Here is a 21,384-nt window from a genome sequence, read left to right as displayed (position 1 = left end):
AAGTGATGCGGACTCTGTATGTCTCAGGTCTGAATGTCTGAGTGTGGAAAAGAATAATATCATAGGGACTATGCTGTCTTGTTGACAAAAGTTTTATCCATTCATCCCTTCGTTCACTTTTCATTGACTGATGCATCATCTAATTGATCCATGTTCCTTAGGACAGAGTTTCTATGTTCTTATGTCTCTGTGTTTGGTAGATTCTGTTTTTAAAGTCAAACTATGTAAATATGAGACCGGGAAATGTGCATCGTTTTGACTTCAAAATGTGTAAGATCACAGTTAATTGAACCATGTTTTTGTCTAAAGAATTAACCCAGTCATGGGTTTCTCTGTGCCGTTTTCTGCTTCTGTGCATTCAGCTTTTATCCATTTTCGGATGTTACAAACTCACTCAAATGTAATCAACAAGGGTAACGCTGGAAGAAAAATCTGTCATTGCTGTGCCCTAAACAAAAAAAAACAAAAACATTTTGCTTTCAATTGCACACTTTTTGTTCATCACATCCTCAAAAGTAGAAACATTGACAACTGAGAGCTGATAGACATGAATGCTTTTAGTAGATTAAGTACATCCCCAAACCAACTAATGGCCCTGAGGAGGGCTACTCTAATCTTTGTTTATCTTAAGTGAGCAGTGACATCAGTGAAATCACACAGATTAAAACATTTTTTTTTTTTTTTATTAGTTTTGCATTGCTGTTAACTGTCTGCCTCCCCCAGTGGACTTCAAAACAGACTTCATTATAAGATGAAGGCACAGACCATGAAATAGATGTTGGAAGCAACGCCACAATGCTGAGGGACCATCACCGGAGGCCTTTAAACATCCTCCATCAGAACATTTATTGCTTGTGAAAGAGAATTGGGTGTTGGTTTCCTCACTTCTCCGAGCTGTCACCTCACATGCAGGCCCGGGGATTTGACGGACACTGAATCCACCATTGGGGAGTTTAGGGATTGCCTGCCTTTGATCTTCTCCCACGACTCTCGATTACCCCATCGTTCAGCAGGGCTTACGCCCTGGAGAGAGAGAGAGAGTGGTATGTGTTAACACGAGCTCTGATGTACCCAGGAGACGCACACTTTACCAACTTAGACCTCACAAGGCCGATTACGCTGACATGCCGGGGAAATGCTCACGAATCTTGTGTGTCGCCACTGAAAACATGACGAGTGTTAAGACGGGGTTTGAAATGTGTCGGAGGAAAATGGGGAAAATTATTAGAAATGTAAAAGTCACGTCATTTTCACACAAAGTCGATGGGCTTTCCGTAGATGCTCAAGGTTTCGTTTGAACTGGTCAGTATTGCTGAGTGCACAGTAATCTAGGATTGATGTTCACCTGGGAAGACGTGCCATTGATTTTCCATAAGGTGCAGATGAAATGTGGGCACATGCACTCCTATTTTACCAACAGCCATATCATGTAATAAGTCATGATTTCACTGCAGCTGTCACTCATGGTGATGCTTCCTGTGACAATGTGACTATGGGGTTAGGGATTGCAGATAACCTAGAATTTCCTTTTCCTTCTCTTCTAAGCCAGTTGTTTTCTCTGCTATTTATGGGTTTTCGTCTTTGCATGTTTCAGGCTTCCTCAGCACGGGCGATCAGGCTGCTAAAGGGAACTACGGGCTGCTGGACCAGATTCAGGCTTTGAGGTGGATCAGCGAGAACATCGGCTTCTTCGGAGGAGATTCCAACCGCATTACCGTATTTGGATCTGGGATCGGAGCTTCCTGCGTCAGCCTGCTCACCCTCTCCCATCACTCCGAAGGTAGGGCATCGTTAAAAAAGCTGCTCTAGTAACTATTTGGGAGAAGAAGCATGCGTGTGTATTAGTGTAACTCCAAAATAACCCCTTATTTAATCCCACGTGTAAATTTGAGCAATCTCTGCTGGTTTTTTTTTTTTTTTTAATCTAGGTCTTCATGCTAGACACAAGCATGTTGGCTTTATGTCTTTTCCAGGACAGGGTACAAAAGAACATGGCTTTATAAGGAGGAGGTAGCTATATTAAGGCTAAATGACGCACACGGTCTCTCACTGTCCTCTTTCTAAAGAGTGTTGTTTATCTCTTTGCTACCTTAATATTACCTCATGATGATTTACTGCTCATGTTGGCCATGACTTTAATACTTTATGCAGCTTTCGTGCTTGACGTGGACATCCAATAAACATCTCTCAAGCTCATGCTCTCCTAATGCATCGCTGAATTAAGATGGAGCTTTACCGCTAATACATAAGTAAGGTTCTGAAAGAAGCACTTTGGCTTGTACAAATAAGACCCGTGTGTTGGCGCTGAGCTCCATCTGTGGATATCGAGCTCCAGCTGTGTTCCTGCAGAGTCAACTTTATTGTCCTTAACCTGAAAACTGTTATTCATGCATCAGACCTAAGAGCCGCGTGTTGTCATGGATTCAATTAATAGCTCTGGTCATGTGTGCAACATGTAGATCGAAGCATGTAGTGGAAATGTTTCAAATAAGAGAGCTTTCCATTTAGTCCTTCCTGCGTAGCAAACATGCTGACATGAGGGATACATTCTGCTTTTGGAAAATATGATTGAAAACATTAAATTGATTTTTTTATTTATTAATTACCGGTATGTCCAGCTGCGCCCTACGTGCATATTGGCGTTTTTGGTAAAGATGTATTAGAAGCCTTCAAATGAAACCATTTTTTTACTGCAGTAGCATGAACTCAGATTGCAAACTTTTCAAAAATCTGACCTTTAAATTGAGCGAATTTTTATGTGAGTAGAAATGATGCCATTTAGTCTTCCCAGTACTTACAGAAGAAAATCAGAGTTGGGAGAAAAATATTTGCATTTCCACTATATTCCCTGTCCTATTAACCAAAGTTCTATCCATCAATCCATGGTAATTTGTTTTGTCCTCATGAATTAAAAAAAAACATGGCTCTCTTTCAGTTTCAGTTCTTAGATTTTTGTTTGAAATGCCTTGATATATTAAAGAATCTTACAAGGTTCCTTTGTAGAACAAATCAACCCACAGCATCACAGAACCTCCACCGTAGTTACTCGCATTAGATGCTTTTCCATAATTTCACCTTTTGAGGCACACCAGACCCATCTGGACTGCCTTTTTTATGACCCATCTCGGATTTAGTTTCATTTGATCAAAGTAAACAAATCCAGGTCAAGTCCCAGTAGAGGCTGTATACACTCCAAGTGGTTACATATTTGACTGAAAATATTTTTTTAGTATTATTCTCAAACTAATTTGCATCTAGGTAACATTTGTGTAAACTATAACAAGAAGCTATTCGCTACTTACTGTGAGCCAGTTTTTAGGTACAGTACATTCTTCAGGTCACCAAACTTACTGTAGGCAGGGACTGCTGTGCTGCAATTGAGTGTTTGAGTCACGCAGAAACAATAACAGCACATGCCAACATACACTAAATGTGTGCATTTTCATTTTCTTGTCACTCCAGTAAATTCTGCATGTTTGATTAGCTGACCATTGTGCATTTGAAGAAGGTCGTGTGAGCTGAACCTCTTCTGGACCCGTTACAATGCCAGTGTTTGCAATCTGTTTATGTGTTCCCCAATTTGCAGTAAAGTGTTACTAATTGCCTTGATTTCCTCCAATGAATGATGACTGCTTTTGGATTGAATTTTTATCATAGATGCCTTTTTTTTTATGCACTCTATAATGCCACGCTTCATGTAGCATGTTATTATACTGCTAGTGAAACCATCTCTTCTGCCTTCCAGTAAATTGGATATTACCGGGTCTGTTTTTTCCCCCTGAATGGAAATGTATGCCCCACTGATGGGGTGAAAAAGAAAGGAGCAAGCAAAAACTTGAAGGGATCCTGGGAAATTGAAACAGGAAGCCTTCTATCACAGCAGGACTCTTGCTGCGAATGTTACCAATGGCAATCAGATTTCACACAGACTCTCTAGGAGCACAGATTGTTGTAATTATAGAAAGTTTAGGACTGGAGTGGGCTGCAGGATGCGACAGGAAATCCGAGTGGAGAAGTGTCTTTTTGCACCTGCTTTCAAAGCAGTCAGTGTAGCGAAAGCTGGTGGGATGCTCTTGTTGCCAAGTCAACGCAATAAACAGAGAGGAAACCAAAAAAAAAGTTTGTATCTCCATAGCTGTGAAAATTGATGTAAAACTTGTTAATGTGCATTGTAAAAGTGTTCATAAACTGCAACATAACGTTAACTCTTTTTTTTTTTTCACTTTTTGTCATAAAACCACAGAAGTCTATGAATGTCAACATTCTCACAGAGCAGTGTATAATTATCTAGTGGAACTAAAAATATACAGGTTTTAAAGTTTTTCTACAAGTAAAAATATGAAAATTAAATATGCAGAATTAAGACTACGGGTTGTTTGGTAAGGGTTAGAGACTTTCTTTCTTTGAAGAAATTGCTAAAGGTCACTCTGAGTAAATGGAAAACATCTGTGAACATCGATCTTTAGATTTTGCAACATTTTCTCAATTACTGATCTAGACAAATCGAAGCAAGGCTAAGATCTCTAGACAGTCCTGCTCAAATGGCTGCTTCATTTCACTTCAACTATTCTAATAGATTATGTAAATGCTTGACCCACTTTTCTGATTTGTGTCAGTAAAAACATTTGAAAGCCATTAATTGTTTTTCTTCCACTTCAAAATTGAGCATTATTTGTTTTTGGCATAAAGATCCTTAAGTTTTATGAAGTTTTTGTAATGTGATGAATTACTAAAAGACTCCAAAGACTATGAATACTTTAGCAAGGCACAGTATATTAAATTTATGAAATATGAACCAATCTTTTAAGCTTTTTTTTTTCTTTTTTTTTTACATTTAAATAAACATTCTGGAAATATGACTCTAAGCGGATTATTGAATCTCTTGATGATTCCTTATTCCCATTTGCCCAAAAAACATAATCTTATCCTGTGTCCCTTGAAATCATAGGTGTGATTTTATATTGAATGTGTTGTATTTGGACTCCTATGAGAAATAAGGTAACATTGGATAAGATTAACTTGAGGAAATACACAACACTCACACAAGCTCTTTTTTTTTCTTTCTTAGTTTCTTCTCAGATCCAGGAAATTGAAATCCAAATAAAAAGAAAACAGAAAAAGCAAACCAACGGCGATGCTGCACTGTTCCCAAGTTCCCCTGGTGTGTTGGTGTCTTTAATGACAGCGGTTCTACTCATACTGTGCACTCCCTGTGAACATTCTGCATAGACTTTCAATATAACAGACACTTCTTTATGCCTATCGGTGGCTTGGATCCTCTGTACTCCTCCTGAAGGTTATTTAATAAGCTGAATCTTCTTATATCGCCCCGGCCCTCCGGCTTCTTTCTTTGATTACCTGCTCCTCCGGCCTGGCCTTGGTGCCCACCCTAACGTGGGCGTCCCGAGAGTTCCAGTCACAAGATACATCCATCACATAGCCCTCTCCCCTCTAGCTTGTTTGAGGGACCTGGATCACCTCTCATGTGGACTTGATTTTTATTTATTTATTTATTTATTTATTATTTTTTTTTTTTTATCTCAGACTCCAGTCCAGACTGAGTCCAACATCTAATCTTCCCTTTACTGGACCCATCTGTCTCCCCTGCCTCCGCAAAACAGTAAAACCATGCAACGTCTCCAGCGGTCTCTCTCCATTTCTCCCGCTGCAGGCTCCCAGTCCGCTGCATGTGTGCTGTGTTGCTATTAATAAGATGGCTTCCTGGTCCGCTATGTGCCCATCTAGCTGCACATCTGTGACTGAAGAAGCGAAATGGTCATTAAAGGCACAGTCTCTCTTGGCAGTAGAGTGTTTCTGACCAGCTTATTAAATGTAGCTCAACAATTGTGTTCCCAGGGAGGGAGGAATCTCCATCTAAATCTTCTCTTCCCTCGGCTTCAAAAAGAAAAACAGCAAAGGAATTTTCGAAGCAAGGACATTAGTCAGTCCCACATATTATCTATTTGGCATCGCAAAGGCACTAATTGAACATGCAGACTTCTTTCCCCCTATCTCGTAATAATCATTATGATTTAAACAGTGAGATGACATCTCCGTACATGGCAGGAATACCAAATAGCCAGGGATGTATTTGCATACATGTCTTTAGGCGCATATTAAAGTCCACATCCTTTTTTTTTTTGCTCATTTTGAATAAAAAGCAAACACGTATCACATCCTTGCATATTTTTATCAGCATATGTGTTCAATTTTTGCATGTCTGGGTGGAAATGGCTCTGTTCACAGATCACATGTGAGGGGCTAGTTGCAAAGGCGCTGAAGGTCGTTTGGTTTCTTTTTTTTTCCCCCTCCCTCTCTCTTCCTGTAAGCAATCAGGATAAAAGCTCTGCTTCTAAGGAAGTGCTCTCCTTTTAATGGAATGTCTTGGACATTAAAGACAGCTAGTGTGGAGGATCCTTCATGCCAATGTCAGCTTTCATTTTTATTAAGACTTCTGGGTTATTGAGGACCATAAATACAGATGTTAAATGCTTTGGTTTTATTGCAGAACTGCAAGAAGTGCAGAGGCTTTTGATAATGCAGGAAATCCCTCTTGCAACATGCAAGCCACCCTGATCCAGGAGCGTTGCATGAGTGCTCCTTTTTTTTTAGTTTTTGAATCTAATTATGAAAAAAAATTGCACATAAGATGATTAGGTGATACAATCTTTTATGACATCCAGAAGCTGATGTTCAGAGAGAGCTTCCACTTAAATATTGATTATGAACTTCATTCATGGCTGCTGCTCATTTTCAGTTGATTTTCTGACAAGGATTTGTGAATCATGCAGTTTCATAGAGGATGGGATTGGAAAGTCCTTGTAATTAATGTCTTACTCCCTTGTTCCTGATTTAGCGAGATACTGTGGCTTCTGTTAGAGTGATGTTACTCTGATGTAATAATGGAAAAGAGAAACAGGCTCCCATGACCTTTAAGAGAAAGTATTTTGAAGTATGTAGGCTGGTGAGTCATCTCAATTCAAAATGGCCAGAACAGAAAATACCCCTGCACCCCACACTGTGCATTTCCCCAACAGAATGAGTATTCATTTTTTTTATATATATTTGTGGAAATGATGTGTATTTAAATCAATCCACCGTTAATCTAACTCAAATGTGTGCAATATTTTAAAATATTTATTGTTTTGATCTAAGTGAAGTGTTTAAGGAACAAATTTCTATGTGAAGTCATGCCAAGCATTGGTGATTTTAGTGCACGTATCAGTGGAAATGTGCTTTTTCAGGCAGTCATTCAATTCAAAAGTCTGTCAGCAACATTTCTGAGACCCCTATTTAATCTGCCCCTGTCAATCTGTTGTGGCTGCAGCTGCTGGGGGATTTAACCCTTCCATAGCCATGAGCATCTGACCTCTACAGTTTTTTCATGTACAGTATGTACATTTTTAAAGTACATGTGGAGCTATGGAGGACCTGATCCATTACAGGTATTGAACCCAATGACAATGTTTTTTTATGGCTCAAATATCAAAGAACACGATCATATTCAATGTAAATCTGTAACCTTTTAGCTTGAAGACAAATCTTTTACATTTGTTGCACAGATATTTCTAATTCACCAGTAAATGTATTTTCTAGATTTGTCATAATGTTTAAAGGTAAAGGAAAAAGCCCCTCTGTCAGTGGGGCAGTCTAGTGTTGCAAAGTGAGTATGTTAAACATAAGTACGGATGAGCAAATATTTAAAAAATTGTTGAACTACCCATACTCTTGTTTTAGCAGTCTGTAAAAGTATCTACATTTCTATGCACTCATGGTTGGGCCTACTCTTGTATGAATTACTGCATCGATATGCCGTAATACTACTGCCATGTTACATCTGTGACATTTGAACCTTTGAAAATATTATCTGTGGTTTCCTCTCTGGAATCAGTTTCAATGGTTAATTTCTCTATGGAAAAGTCTAAAAGCATACCCTCCCTGACGTCCCTCTTGCCATTGCTCATCATGCATAGGTGCTATCAATGTCATCTATAGTAGGTGTCCTGATTGTTTCTGCAAGCTCAGGCCTCCATTTCTTATCGGGCTTAGGTTACAAATAAAACGACATTGGCTGAGTTGGGAAATGAATTTGAATCAGCAAGAAAGATAGCTGCATAACCTCATCCTTTGGATGTTATTCATAGCCAATGCAGCTGTCATTGTTGTGCAAATTCCCCCTGCTTGAGAGAAACCAGGGACAATTGTCAAAGTTGAATAGACCTCCATTTCTCAGATGTCGGTGGCATTCAGTGCCTCGACACTGTAAAGTTACCTGCATGTTTGGCCCAATAGAAAGCCTCTATGTCTAGGCTTGATTTGGCTGTTTGCTGAAGGGTGTCTGTGCATCTCAGGGTGTGAAAAGGGTCTATATGAAATGAGAGAATGGGGGCATGCCTTGTCAGGTGCCGTATTCTTCCACGGCGATTGACAAGAGCGATAATTAAACCACGGGGATGCCATCTCTGCGAAGCAAGAATGCTTGTATTTCTTTACGCCGACTACTCTTTGTTGTCCGCTATATACGATGGCAATTCATTGTGTGGAAAAGCATGCTGTTTTTCACAAGTGGCCTATGCTGTGTTATCCAGTTCCTCTTTGAACAACAGTGGATTTGACAATTGTAGCAACGCATATTTGCCTTACAAAGACGGCAGATTGAACTTGAAATACGTTGCAAATGCCCTAATTCATGCAGAAATGTTATTTGCATCGCTTTACTAAAATAAAATGAATCTAAAGGTTTACTGAACAAGGAAAGCTTTAAAAAAAAAGCATTTCTAAAATATCCAAGGTGGAGCAGATCTTGTTATATTAAAGAGAAATTTTTTTTCCAGGCCCTGTTGTCAGTTTGGAGTTAACACTAAGTAATACCCAATTGGATTGTCCATCAGATGGAGACAGCTTTACCTGTCCCCGGGCAGAAGAGAGCAGAGGAATGAAGAATTGATGAATGGTCCGAAAAGAGTAAAGGCAGTTTAGTCAGGTACTCCAGTCTGTCTCAGCTTGCAGCAGGTAGCTGAGCCAATAAAGCATGAAGTTATAGGTGTTAAAGAGACGAGCAGTGGGTCACAGAAAGAGGCAGAGGATAATTGAGTACTTTAGTAAATCCACGCTTCCATCAACCAAGGTAATGGCATACAGCTGGACTTCCCAGCTCCAGTAGCTTGACCGCCATGTGGCACACTGTCTAAGCAGTATCCTCCAAGACAATAGAATGAGGACCATCTGGTGATGCACTGCTGAGATTGCTTTTGAAATCTAATCACTGCTGATGAACGAGGTGACTACAGAAAACGTTGTCTGTTGAAGACCTGCAATCCCCGAGAGAAGATTTTGACAAATCATTAGTTCAGGTAGATGCCATCCGTGATTCTTGATAAATTGTTGTCCAGACCGCATTGATAGCACTCCTGGCAGACAGAGGCAGTTGTGAGTGGCAGTAGCTGCAGCTGGCGGCTGTGCCTCGATGCTCTATGATCCTGTTAGACTTTAGATCAATTAAACCGATAGCAGCGTCACATTGTACTCAGACCGTCTTGTCTGTTTCCTGTCTTGATTGGTCTAATGACTAGATGGAAGTTCCTGTCTGGTTGTCTATCACCTTCCCTGTCTCACCTATATTGAGTGATCTCTGAAGCATTTTCCTTGAGCTCCTCTCTTCCTCGATTCTCATAGCAGTTTCTTTCTTTTTCCAGTACCCAGCCCTCCCCCACGTCGCTCCTTCGTCTTCTCACCATGTCTCCCTAACTCAGCCTTAGTCTTTCTCTGGCACCAGTGTAAAGCATCCATTATAAAGCAATGCATGGGTGTCTGTGTGAGTGGGAGAGAGGGACTTGGCACTTCTCCTGCCCCACCTGCAGAGGAAGCACTGACAGCTGAGCACTGGGGGCTCATCCCCAACACCACCACCACCGCCTCCTCCTCCGCCCATCTCCATTTCTCTCTGACCTCCCTCCTCCTCTCACACCTTTTTCCATCTCTCGCCTTCTCTCCAAACCTCCCCTTATTCCCTATTGTTGTGTACACATTGACCCAATTTCCGCCAACATGTTGTGTTCCCAAACACTATTCTCACATCAAATGTCGCCATGTTCATTTTTTCTTTTGTACCGTCTTTTCCAGGTTCTTTTCCCATCATCAATGCTTTTGTGAATGCACTTCTCTTCCTTGCACCCACAATTGTCTGCCTTTCCCCATTAGGGATTCCACACCAGACAACAAGGGTGACTAGATGTGTCATTAGATAGTCTGTTGTTTCCGTGTTTGTCTGCCCGATGAACTATGGTGTAATTAGCTGAACTTTCTCCTTTAGTGTTGACCATGAATACTCTGTTTGCTTGTTGTTGCTGACAACTCACCCCTGCAGTTAGTTAGGTCAGTCCTCAGGTGCCCATACATCTGTTTATCTGGGCCCAGTAAAAAGCATTCGGTGTCTCTGCATGAATAACAGATGGATTGTGTGGAACCGCTCTGATGCCACGCCATGGATGGGAGCACCATAACACTTCTTGCCACATTTGAAGGATCTTTTGAGACAGAAAGAATCACAAGTAATTCATAAGTAGGAGTGTCTTGATCAGCATTTTTTTGGCCATCTATATTGATCCAAATTATTTAAGAATAGGGATTTGTCAACACAACGTGTGTCCACTGTCCAGTTTTGCAAGCAAAGCTGTGAAACAGTACAGTGCTTTCCAGTATCACACGATTTGCATTAGTATTTTTGATGTGTGGCATTATCTTGCACTCTATTAATGTTCAGAACGTCATAGTTAATGATTTTCGCGACAGCAACAGATGTCTTGTCTGCAGATTCTGCAGGACAGCTTCATTATGCATGTTCAACCCTGGGTTAATTTGATGTGGAAATTGTCGCAGCAACCTGTCTCGATATGCATTTTTTCAATAAACTCACATCTTGCGTTTGCCAATGAAGTATTTGTGCCAATCAGTGTGTTGTGCTGCTCGGCTAACACTGGAATATGTCCTCAATGGTTCTTCTCGATTGTATCATAAATTTTTCATAAATTTTAATCACTAGTGTTTCACCTTCTCTGTTTGTTAGGAGAGTTTCTTCAGTAACAACGAGGAAGTAGAACATAACAACATGACATTGATATGTTTAACCCTTTAGAATAGAAAATGTTTCATGCAAAATAATATATATTGACAACAACACTATGAAGATTAATACTGATTTGACAATAGGAAGGTTGGTTTACAAGGAAAACTCTTTATTTTCCCTGTGTCATATTGAAAAAGAAAACAGTTTGAGTAATTTGCTGAGAGGCAGAACTCACGGGTTTTCCTTACAGAGAACCTATCACAGTGCAACACAGATACTGGTGTTCATGTATCCCATCTGGATACTTAAAACTTTCCGCCATGTTTGCACATGCTAATATCACCTGTTATGTGCTGTCACAACACACAGTCTGCTAAGCCATGTGTTCATTTCTGGTGAAAGCAAATGCATTAACAGTAAAATTTGCATAATCTGGCTGCAAACAAAAAAGTGCCTATTGAGAGGACCTTCTGTTAAACATGCTGAAAAACAAAAACCTCAAGTGTATGTGCCAGAACTGTGAAACCTGAATACAACACTAAATCTTTAGATCTCAAGCCCACAAGGCTCGAATAGATTTTTAGCTTAGAGAGGTAACATGAGCCATAGATCCTTTTCAGAGTTAAAAGAAGGTAACTCACTGAATTGAATGAAACTGTTAGGGACTGAAACAGCCAAAGTGTTTTTTTCTCTCTCTCTCTCAGCTTAAAGATAGAGACAAACTCTTCCTTTTGAAGCTATAGTACTTCAGTTTTGCTCAGGTTCAAACTGAGAACTGGCCGACTGCTGACTTAACAGTGAAAACAAACCACAGCTAAAGGGAAATAAACCTTTGCTTGCTGCATTTTAAAGGTCATCTGAGCTGCAATTATGATTTACTTGTACAGAAAGCTAGCTTGCAGTGATGACAATATTACTTCTGATCAAATATTCTGACTTAGTTTAGTTTTAAAAAAAAATACAAGTATTGTCATTAAGTACAAAATTAGAAACCGACCACCACAAAATTAGTTGGTTCTTTAAACTGTTCACTGCAGTAGAACGCTGTATCATAAAGACTGCAAAGTGTCAAAACAATAATCTACCAAATATTTTAGCACAAGGTAAAAAATAAAATTATCATAAACAACCTTCTAAATATGCATTTATTCATAAGACAATTACTTAAAGGAGTTTTTAACTACTAATTTTTAAAATTGCTGTCACACTGCTTCTAGCAATTGAAGGCATGTACGCTGTAGTGTGGCTGAGGTACTGAGGCACATAGCAATTGTGTGACAGCAGTTTGGTTTTTGTTGCATTTAGTTGTGCAGCAGTGTCGATGTTTGATCCTTCTCTGTAGAGACGCCAAAGCTAACATTATTTTGTAGGTATCACTACTGATGAATGCCTGCTCTTCTTCACTATTGCTTGGTTGTGGCTGTCATCATAAGAGTGGCTTTGTGTGCAAAGTATAGACTAAAAAGCTGAAGATTTTTTTTAAAATAAGTGTTTTGGCAGTAATATGTTCTCACCTGCACCGACAAAGCAACATGTTTTTTTTTTTGTTTGTTTTTTTTTTGTTTGTTTTTTTTTTAGTGTAAAGTTTTCAGTGATGTGCTACATTCTTTCATCTAAGAAAACAGTGGAGAGCAGAAACGATGATTCCTGAGTTTTAACCCAACATGAACTTTAAAATGTTTGCAATGTTTCAAAGAAATGTGAAGTTCTTTGATTCCAAATTGTAACGTGACTTGAACACGTCAAACTGATCGTTTTATACATTTTTCCTTGTGTATGTTTTTTGTGACACGTAAAATGAATCCCACCTTGCGCATTAGTCCTATAAATAAGTGCTGGAGACGGTAACACCTAAAACAAATGTTCTGGACTGGAAAACCAAGGACTTCCTTGCACTGTTGGAGTGTTCAGTCTTTCCCAGAGCCGTGTATTTCTCTTAAGACACACTGTTGGCTAGTGTATGTTATTTTTCTTCCTGTGAAACCAACTTTCACATCCTGAAACAACAGGTCTTTTAGGGAAGCCATTCACAGCTTTTTAGTTAAATCTCCAGCAGGGTGAGAATGATAAATAATGCATTTTTGCAGCTTTGCATGTACTGTGTGATATCTGTGTATGTCTGCATCTCTGTCCACAAGCAAATGCCCACAAAACAGGTACAGAGTCAGAGCCAACAATTTAGAGGCTGAACTCAAAGATGCAATTTGTTGCCCAGAAAGAAAATAAACAACTTCTAAGGCTTTCCTTAAAGCCCTTTAAGGAAGAATTTGAACTTTTCTGACCTTGGCCGTAATAAAATTTATGTAGATGCCAACGGTGTCGACAATGACTACAATAGGCAGGTGTCTTTTATTTTCAGCTGAATATTAATAGTTTTGCACACATATTGCTGTACTTTGATGTTCTCAAATTTCTAGGAGAGGTGTTATATTAGCATTCAAATGATTGCAGCATCAAGTCTGGACTGGCTTAAGGCATATTTCCATCAACACAACTTATAAACTGTCTGTATGATTTCAGGTGTACAAAGCTGACAAGCTTTATGTTTCTGCATCATCCTTTATTCAGAAGTATTTGCATAATAAAATTTTTGAGACAAGCTTTATGGATCATCTCCGTATCTAATCTTGGACATGTCCCTTCCATGCCTCCATCCATACTTGCTAGTCCTCACAGGGTCATAGGGGGGGTTGGTGCCTATCTCCAGTGTTTATTGGACAAGAGGCAAAGTACACCCTGAGCTAATCACCAGTCCATTGCAGGGAAATGTTTCAAACAACACACAAATATTTCCACACTACACTTTTTTTTTTTTACATCATCCCTGCCTGCGTTACAAACAGAAGCTCCCCGCCCTGTGAACATATCCAGCACAAAATCTACCACCAAGAAGTACATGCTGTGCACTCCTCTGAACTTCACAGGTGTTCATGCGTAAAAGTGGGGTCAAGCGCCTTTATAAAAGATCACTTTTCATGCTGGAAATGTTAAGTTGTTGCCAATTATATACATATACATTTATGTAGATGAAATATCTAATATTTGCTTTAAACTTTGACTTTATGTTTCTACTTGAATTTTATTCAATAAACTTGTTTTTTTTTTTTCCAAATATGTTATATTATAAAATTCACATGATCTTCAATAATGCCTTGGTATTGGTCCTTTGAAAAAGAATAGTTGAATTGTATGCTAATTAAAGTGGAAAAAAAGAGAATACCATTAATGAGTTGTTTTAGTCTAGACATTATTTCAGTCGACTTTAGACAACTATTGATTTCTAGAGGCAAGCACTGGCTTACTTATTCTGTTTTAAAAGAGAAGAATAATATATTAGCAGTAAATTAGTTATTGAGGTTAATAAGATTGTTGTGTGAAAAGTAAGCAAACAATTCAAACAAAAGGAAGAAAAATAAAACTCACAATGAGATTCTAACAGAGTTAATTTGAACAAATTTACTAAAATTGTGATTTCTCTCTAATTAAAAAAAATAACACTTTTGCACCAAACGGCTACATGGATTTACCCTAAACTGTGTTAAGATGTGTTTGTTTTTTTCACATTCAACTTAACAAACAGCCATAATTCCTATATGGCATGTGCTTTTAATTTAGCACTTCGTTGCTGTGAGTTAGAAGGTTATCATCCCTTGAGTGAAACATAGCAACATCATAACCGAATGGAAGATGGATAGAAGTCAATACATGATAATCCTGAGAGAAAACCTCTTAGAGGCTGCAAAGGACTTGAGTTGGCCACCCTGGGATGATTTAGATGAAAGCATTTTTATGTGTTAGAATGATCCATTCAAAGTAAAGACCCAAATCGAATAGAGAATTTGTAGCTGAAGGTTAATATTCACAGACGCTCCTCATCCAATCTGGCTGAGCTTGAGCTATGGCACACCAAAGCATTTGCACAAATTTCAGACTCTGGTTGTGAAAACACAGTAGAGACATAGCAAAAAAAAAAAGACTGGTAGCTGCAGCAAAGGCTGATTCTACAAAGTGCTGAGTGAAAATGGATGTAACACTTATCAGAGTCTATTTGCAGTAAACATCGAAAACTGTGTGTCTATTTCCTACAACTCTAAAACTGTGCACCTCTTTGTCCTATTCCAACTCATAAAAATCCTCATAAAAGACACTGAAGTTCAGTGTTGTAACATAAGAATATGTAAACGTTCATGTGGATCTGGTCAAGTATTTACCAAGCACACAATATCCCTCCATATACCTATGCTTTGGTTAAGATATGGTCCACTATGTTCATGATTGTTCATTGCTTTTATAGACTATTGATCACTCCTATATTGTCACAAGTTGGTGTGTCAGAATTGCATCATAAAAACCTCCAAAATTTCAGCGAGTATCATAATGTCCGACGAAAGCATGCAAATCCAATTGGAAACGTGTGAAAGGAAACAACAGGCGAGGTCTTACTTTCACCTACAATGATTCACCTACAGACTAGGTGAAACAAACTGCGGGTGACATTTGGTGAAAATTTCCCAGTAGAGAGCTTGACATTGTCCACATTAGTTCGGATGCAGTCCCACATCTTGGGCGATATTTAACGTAAAGCAGCAGGCTTCTACTTGGTTGCTGTTCCTCTTGAAGGTACCGCAGGTTATTTGCAAAAAAAAAAAAAAGAAAGCATGTTTTTGACAGACTCGCTAAAAGAAACCCTTTCAGTTACATTCTGCTTACTTGAAAAACAGACATTTAAGCATTGTCTGTTGTTGAAGTGAAGGCTGCTGGGAGTGCATGCATCTTCTGCAGCTTTATGGGTGCTGCCAAACCCATATGGCACGTTACTAATTCTGATTAATCCGCACCACTGCGATCAATCCGCGTCACCATCCTCTGCACTTGCACTGCAGAGAATGGTGAAACGTAAGAGCGCCACATTTCACAAAATACCATCATGGTGATCTGTTTATTGTCCATTATTTAAAAAAAAAACAACAACACATTATTGCTTCTGCCATCTTCCAGTGAAGAAAGCGTAACAAAAGAGTATTTACCTTCCAAACACAGAGCAGCACGCAACGCATATAAAATTGTCTGTGCTCACCCAGTGAGCTATTCTTAGGGTTCCCCTCGGAGCCACTATCTAATTGGAGCCTCGGTTGTCCTGTCGGTGGAGCTACCCTCTGCATAGGCATTCGACGCGGGATGTGAGTAACTGAGATTTGCTGTGTGGGTGTCTGTGCCTGTTCTCCAGCATGTCCCGGGACTCCTGCTCATCAGTGAGGGCTTCATTAGCAGAGGATGGGAGGTAGCTTCAGAGACAGAACAGCTGTTTAGCTAACCACTTGCTTTGTTAGCCAGCCTTCTCCGTATGCTTAACTGCCTAAATCTGTCCCCTTGCTGCTAATAGAATGCTCATTAGAAGAGAAGAGGGAGACTGTGAAACAGCGCCACTGTGCCACAGCCCGAGCTCCTCCGACTCCTCCTCTCCCTCTGGTCTCCATTAAAGAGCTGTACAGAATAAGCGTTCCTTCCAGTTCAGCAATTTGTCCAGCCCTTTTCACCTCGTGACCCCGACCCAGAGGAAAAGACGAGGCTTGTACCCCTAACCCTCTAGAGACACTCGCCCTCTTCGTATCAAAACATCCTCCTCAGAGCAAGAAAGAGACACGACTAAAAAAAAAAATCCCACAGGACAGGCAGGTATTACATTCCCCCCCCCTGCACTCCCCCCAAAAGTGCAATGAAGCTAAAATATTCAAACGGCGCAAAATGTGGTGTTGTAATTTGTCAGCAACCCAAAAGAACAAGCCTACTTCTCGATGTGAAAACTGATGAAGCTGGCAGGGAGGACTGAAAGCTGGGACATCAGAGGTGGCACTGCGAATATCTGACGCCATTCACTGAAACAGCCACAGATCAGAGCCAAAAACTCTGCACACCCGTCACAGCCAACACATCCCCGGCGGTGAAAGGATGGCCCGTGTTTGATTAAAATTCAAACAGGAGAACGTGTTACCATGGAAGTACTTCACTGAATTTACACAGATGAGACACAGGCGCGAACACTGTCCATGCAGAAATGCTGATAAACAATCTGCATAGCTTCATGGTGGAAGTCGGACATAAATCTGTGAGCAGTGGAAGCGAAATTCCTCAGAATGTTTATGTCAAGTGAGAGGAATCCCATCGCTCAGAGTTGCACACTCACATATACGCAGGAATATTTTCACGTTTGAATAAAGATTCCTTTAAGATAAATGTAACACAACCACTTGCAGGTCTTGCATGGAAAAAAGGACAAGGAGCGTGGACAGAGGAACAAAATGGAAACCAGACATAGAAACGGAATGATCCAGCACTGAAAAGGGAAAATACTATCTGAAATACTTATAAGGGACAAGCGAACCAGATAAACTAATCAGGGAAAATTTAGTACAGTGCAGGGAAACTGAATGGGAAGACAAATTAACACAGTAAAGAGAAGAAGCCTTGCAATAATCTAAGAACACAAGAATAATCTAAGACACTTTAGCCCAAGGGAATGAATAAATAGAGCAACATACCTAAGCAACAATAATAAATGTAGAGAAATTAATAGAATTTGGCACAACCAAGAGAACATAAAAAAACCCAAGTAAAGGAAAGAATCAAAACACCAACACAAATAAAACGCATACACCCAAGGATCATTGCATCACCTATTTGTTTTTAGACTCTATTTAATGTGAACATATTAATTCCTAATTCTACCTGTGGATTAAAATATCTGCATCACTTATTGGTTTACAAATGAAACTGTGACCTTTTTTTCCTCCTTCCTGCCTCTGTTTTTTTTTTAAGACCTAAAGTGTGCTGTGATAAAGCACTTTTGCAATTTCTCTCTGACATTTTTGTTCCAGTTGGATTTATGGCAAAAAGTCACATTTAAACTGTGAAGTGAAGATAACAGCAACCTGATGTGAAAAGAGCAAATTGGAAAGAGCTCACAGTGCCGCTTTTAATGGCAGTGTTTGCACCGGCAATAATTAGGCTCCACTTGCTTTTTGAACAACAAAATAAGAACGAGCAGAGAAATGGTGCAAATGATGTGAAAAATTTGGAACTAACGCCATGTGCACTATAATTTTAGGAAAACTTATGCATTTTTCAAAGGTGCATTATCAATGCATTTCACAGACACCTCCATTAAGTTACTGCCACTGCGTTTCCATAAGACTGGTCTAGATTTTTTCTGAGCCACTGTAACACTTGGGATCAATTCAGCTACATTTTGGACAAGGATGTCAAGTGTGAACTCAAGTGTTTAAAGGACTTTTTTTTTTTTTTTTTTTTTTTCCTCAAGCACTTCTTTGTAAACTTAAGACATTTCTTCACACAAGAAATGTCCTCACCTGGTTACCCTGTTTGTTCAGTCCTTTAGTAATTGCACATACATGTCGTAAACTTTGATATGAAATCAGGAATTTACTAATTCCTGGTTTTATTTTTCCTCTTTTTTTTTAAACAGTTGCCATATATGATCTCTTGTGCTCAAGCGATTTTAGATGTACAGAAACTGATCATATTAAGATCACATTTTTCCATTCATCTGCCTCCTTCAAAAGCCCCAGTAGCTACAAATTGTTTTGTCTAGAAGTCATAATGGGGACAATAGTCATGGGACCAAGAGAGAGAGCTACCACAAAGAAAAGGGCCCAAGGTAAGGGCTGCACAAAGAGATCCCTGAAGGAGTCTAAAATAGGAAAATAAAAGTGTGGAAAGCTACTTTAAATAAGAGATGTTATGTTAAATCTACTTTTTTCTTTTAGCTTTATATCATCTTATAATGTTATTCCATCATGAAAAACATACCTGGAGTGTTGTTTTTGATTATTTCATGCATGTTTGAGAAATTCTTGAGTCTCCCCTGGCGACCATCCCGGGGTGCCTGAACACCCGCTCTCTCTCACAAAGCGCCGCCTTTTCCACACTGGTCCTCTTTGGTGCCGCAGTCTCCAGCCAGGTCTGCACCGAGTAAAAAAAATAAATAAATAAAAACTAAAGGAGGAAGAGTTAGTGATATAGGTAGCAAGTACCAGAATTATGAGTACATAAACCTTCAGAATCGCTATTCATCTACCTGATTTCTGTTCGCACTTAATCCTTGCAAGGTCACAGAGAGGCTGGTGCTTTTCTTGATCAATGAACAGGAGGCAAATACACCCTGGACAGGTCGCCAGACCATCGCAAGACACTCCAGGTAGACAGCCATGCATGTACACAACCACCTTTAATTTTAACACAGCTGAAAGTCTGAGTTCATTTTGTCACCTGTTTTGCTTTTCCTGTGTTGTTTGGGGTTTTGCTTTGAGTTATAGTTCCTGATTTGTTTTGGTATCTGGCTCTTCTTTTGCATTTTGCACAAACCGTAATGTTCTACTTGTGGTGTTGTCACATTTGCCCTCTCTGAGATTTATTCTCAGTCAGCTTTCTTTTCAGATATGCTTGCTCTGTTCATGTTAATTGTAATGGTGTGTTGTGCCAGTCCTCCTCTTGCTGTTCTTTGTCCGTGTTTCCTCCCTGTTTATAGTTCCATAATTTCCTCTTTGAGATCATCTTTCTTGCCTCCCGTCTCTTTTTGGTTCCAACTCGGCAACAATAACAGTCGACACCAACGCACTTTCCTGTATCGTTCAAGAAATTTGACAAATTGGAGACAATGTTAAACAACGAAAAAAGAAATCTTAATAAAAAAAAAATGTGGATGAGAGCTCTATCAGTATGAGCAAATAACAAAATACTGTTTATGATAGTCTTTGAAATGGAGATGTTTCAAACTGTCCTGGTCCCTTTTTATGCCGTCGTATCCCCTATATAGGAAACCACATTAAATTTTAAGACATGCTGGAACATTTTTAGTGTTACTTGTTTTGTTTCAACTGACAAAAAAACATAATTTTTATGTGTTTAATGTTGGATTTCATTTGAATTAACATATCGACGGAAACATTTAATGTGCCATGTTATTGGAACAACAACAACAACATGGCTTCAGATGCTTCCTGGACATCCAAGGATGAAAGATGTGTTGAGCAATGTGACTTCAGATGTCAAATTTGTATTTGGTGGGGAGAGAGCAAGTGGAGCATGGCAGCATGTGGCATAACTGATAGAGCGCCCCAGTCAGGGTTGCTCCCACACACAAAACCACAGAATCAAATCAATACTTCTCAAACATGCATGTGTGTGCACAAACATAGGGATATTCATTCTGAGCACACAGTATGGCAGGCCCAAACCCATGGGATTGACTGGCATTAAAGGTTGTCCTGGGTAAACACCCTCCAACCACCTTCCATGCTTAACTAACCTCTGTGTCTTCATGCATGCATAGACACACACACACAAACACACGCTCTCTGTGTTATAAGCCCACATATTCTCCTTCTCCAGGGTATTTCATGTAGCCAAAGCTGCAGGCCTGCTAGCACTGGCTGCAAATGGAGCGTCAGAGACGACAGAATATAAAGAATGAAATCAAAACGCAGCAGTCGCACTGGATGGCGTGTTACCATGGAGAAAAAGGACGCAAAATTGGAAACCGTGCACCTTCTTGCGTAATCAAGAAATTGCTTCTTCCTTTTGTTTCAACTTTTGAGCCGCGTACAGACACGTGGAAAAGACCGATAATCTGGAGTGTGACTGCCGAGGCATAAAGAGCCACTGAATGCCTCTCTTCCCCCTCGTGCTGCAGTCACACAACTTCAGCGGCAGCACGAAAACATCAATCCCCACAATGCAGATGGATGTACACCCACAAAGACCCAAACAATACGAGCAAGCGGACAGCAGGCGGTGCGCGGGGGCAGCGTCCACGTGGACGACAACACACACAGACACACGTATGAAAATAAATAGTGAATGAGGCTGCTAGGACAGGAACTCACCATAGCTCAGCTCACAGCTCTTTGCCCTTGTGCCGAGACCTCGGCCTGTCACTCTGTGTTTTACTCCCCGCACCCCCAGCACACTGTAAGCAGCCAACACAATTTCGGGTATTGAGGTGGTGGAGAAACTGTCCACCACTACTCATTTGGCCTTTTCAGAGCTTGACAGGAAAGACTGGAGGTAAAAATACATTGCTGCCTGTCCTGCCAAAACCAGAGCTGAAGGGAGAGGGAAACGTACAGTGCAACATATAGTGCTTATTAATAGGCTGGCCAGTTTGAAATGACGCTGACACTGTGGCAAACATTGAGGTATATTTATATATATATCTATATATGTTGTTGTTTTTCCCCATCTTTTTTTTTTTTTTTTTTTTTTTTTTTTTGAAATTCATAGCAATAAATCTTTGTGACAAA

At 39.8% G+C, this 21,384-nt stretch overlaps 1 protein-coding gene across 6 annotated transcripts in view; it reads left to right on the top strand.

Moving 5' to 3' along the window:
• The window catches only part of nlgn3a (neuroligin 3a), a 168,759-nt gene that overhangs the window by 113,392 nt on the left and 33,983 nt on the right, over positions 1 to 21,384 (top strand). For all 6 annotated transcript variants that reach the window (XM_016669629.1, XM_016669628.1, XM_016669632.1 and 3 more), the window contains one exon: positions 1,595 to 1,780. In XM_016669629.1, the coding sequence (XP_016525115.1) occupies positions 1,595 to 1,780 (186 nt within the window). The remainder of the gene's footprint in view (positions 1 to 1,594; positions 1,781 to 21,384) is intronic.

This window comes from Poecilia formosa, unplaced genomic scaffold (assembly GCF_000485575.1).
Source record: "Poecilia formosa unplaced genomic scaffold, Poecilia_formosa-5.1.2 Scaffold26, whole genome shotgun sequence".
NCBI classification, from domain to species: Eukaryota; Metazoa; Chordata; class Actinopteri; order Cyprinodontiformes; family Poeciliidae; genus Poecilia; species Poecilia formosa.
Note: the sequence above shows the minus strand (reverse complement) of the source record. Positions and strands in the feature narration are given on the sequence as shown.